Source organism: Formica exsecta, unplaced genomic scaffold, assembly GCF_003651465.1.
Source record: "Formica exsecta isolate Colony F162 unplaced genomic scaffold, ASM365146v1 scaffold4581, whole genome shotgun sequence".
Classification (NCBI taxonomy): Eukaryota; Metazoa; Arthropoda; class Insecta; order Hymenoptera; family Formicidae; genus Formica; species Formica exsecta.
The window spans coordinates 1-471 of record NW_021851816.1 but is presented as its reverse complement, the minus strand read 5'-3'; the positions used below and the strand labels follow the sequence as shown (position 1 = coordinate 471).

The 471-nt window shown below is 39.5% G+C and overlaps 1 protein-coding gene across 1 annotated transcript in view; it reads left to right on the top strand.

Moving 5' to 3' along the window:
• Window positions 1-427, top strand: part of LOC115241008 (uncharacterized protein K02A2.6-like) — a gene marked incomplete at its 3' end in the record, with an annotated part of 608 nt that extends 181 nt beyond the window's left edge. Inside the window, exon 2 of the mRNA XM_029816516.1 lies at window positions 52-427. Coding sequence (XP_029672376.1) covers window positions 52-427 — 376 coding nt within the window. The remainder of the gene's footprint in view (window positions 1-51) is intronic.
• Between the last annotated feature and the right edge of the window lie 44 nt (window positions 428-471).

Here is a 471-nt window from a genome sequence, read left to right as displayed (position 1 = left end):
AAAGAGTGCATGTAGATTTTTTAGACATACATGATTGTAAAATACTCATAGTTGTAGATAGTTATTCCAAATGGATAGATGCACATGTGATGCGGGGAACTGATTGCGAAAAAACATTAAGCAAACTTCTTATGTCATTTGGTATGTTTGGCTACCCACAAGAGTTAGTATCCGACAATGACCCTCCATTTACAGCAAAAGAGTATGCACAGTTCTGTCAGAACCATGGCATTCGGTTTACTCATAGTCCCCCATATCATGCGAAAAGTAACGGTATGGTGAAAAAAAGCGTACAAACGGTTAAACAGAATCTGAGAACGCAACTACTTGATTGTAAAGCGGGGTTGAGTATGGAGAGTAAAGTGGCGCGGTTCCTGTGGTTTGTGAGAAATACACCATGTGTAAGAACAGGAGTAGCTCCATCAAAGTTAGTATTGAGACATATACCGCAGATTAAGTTATCCATGCTCA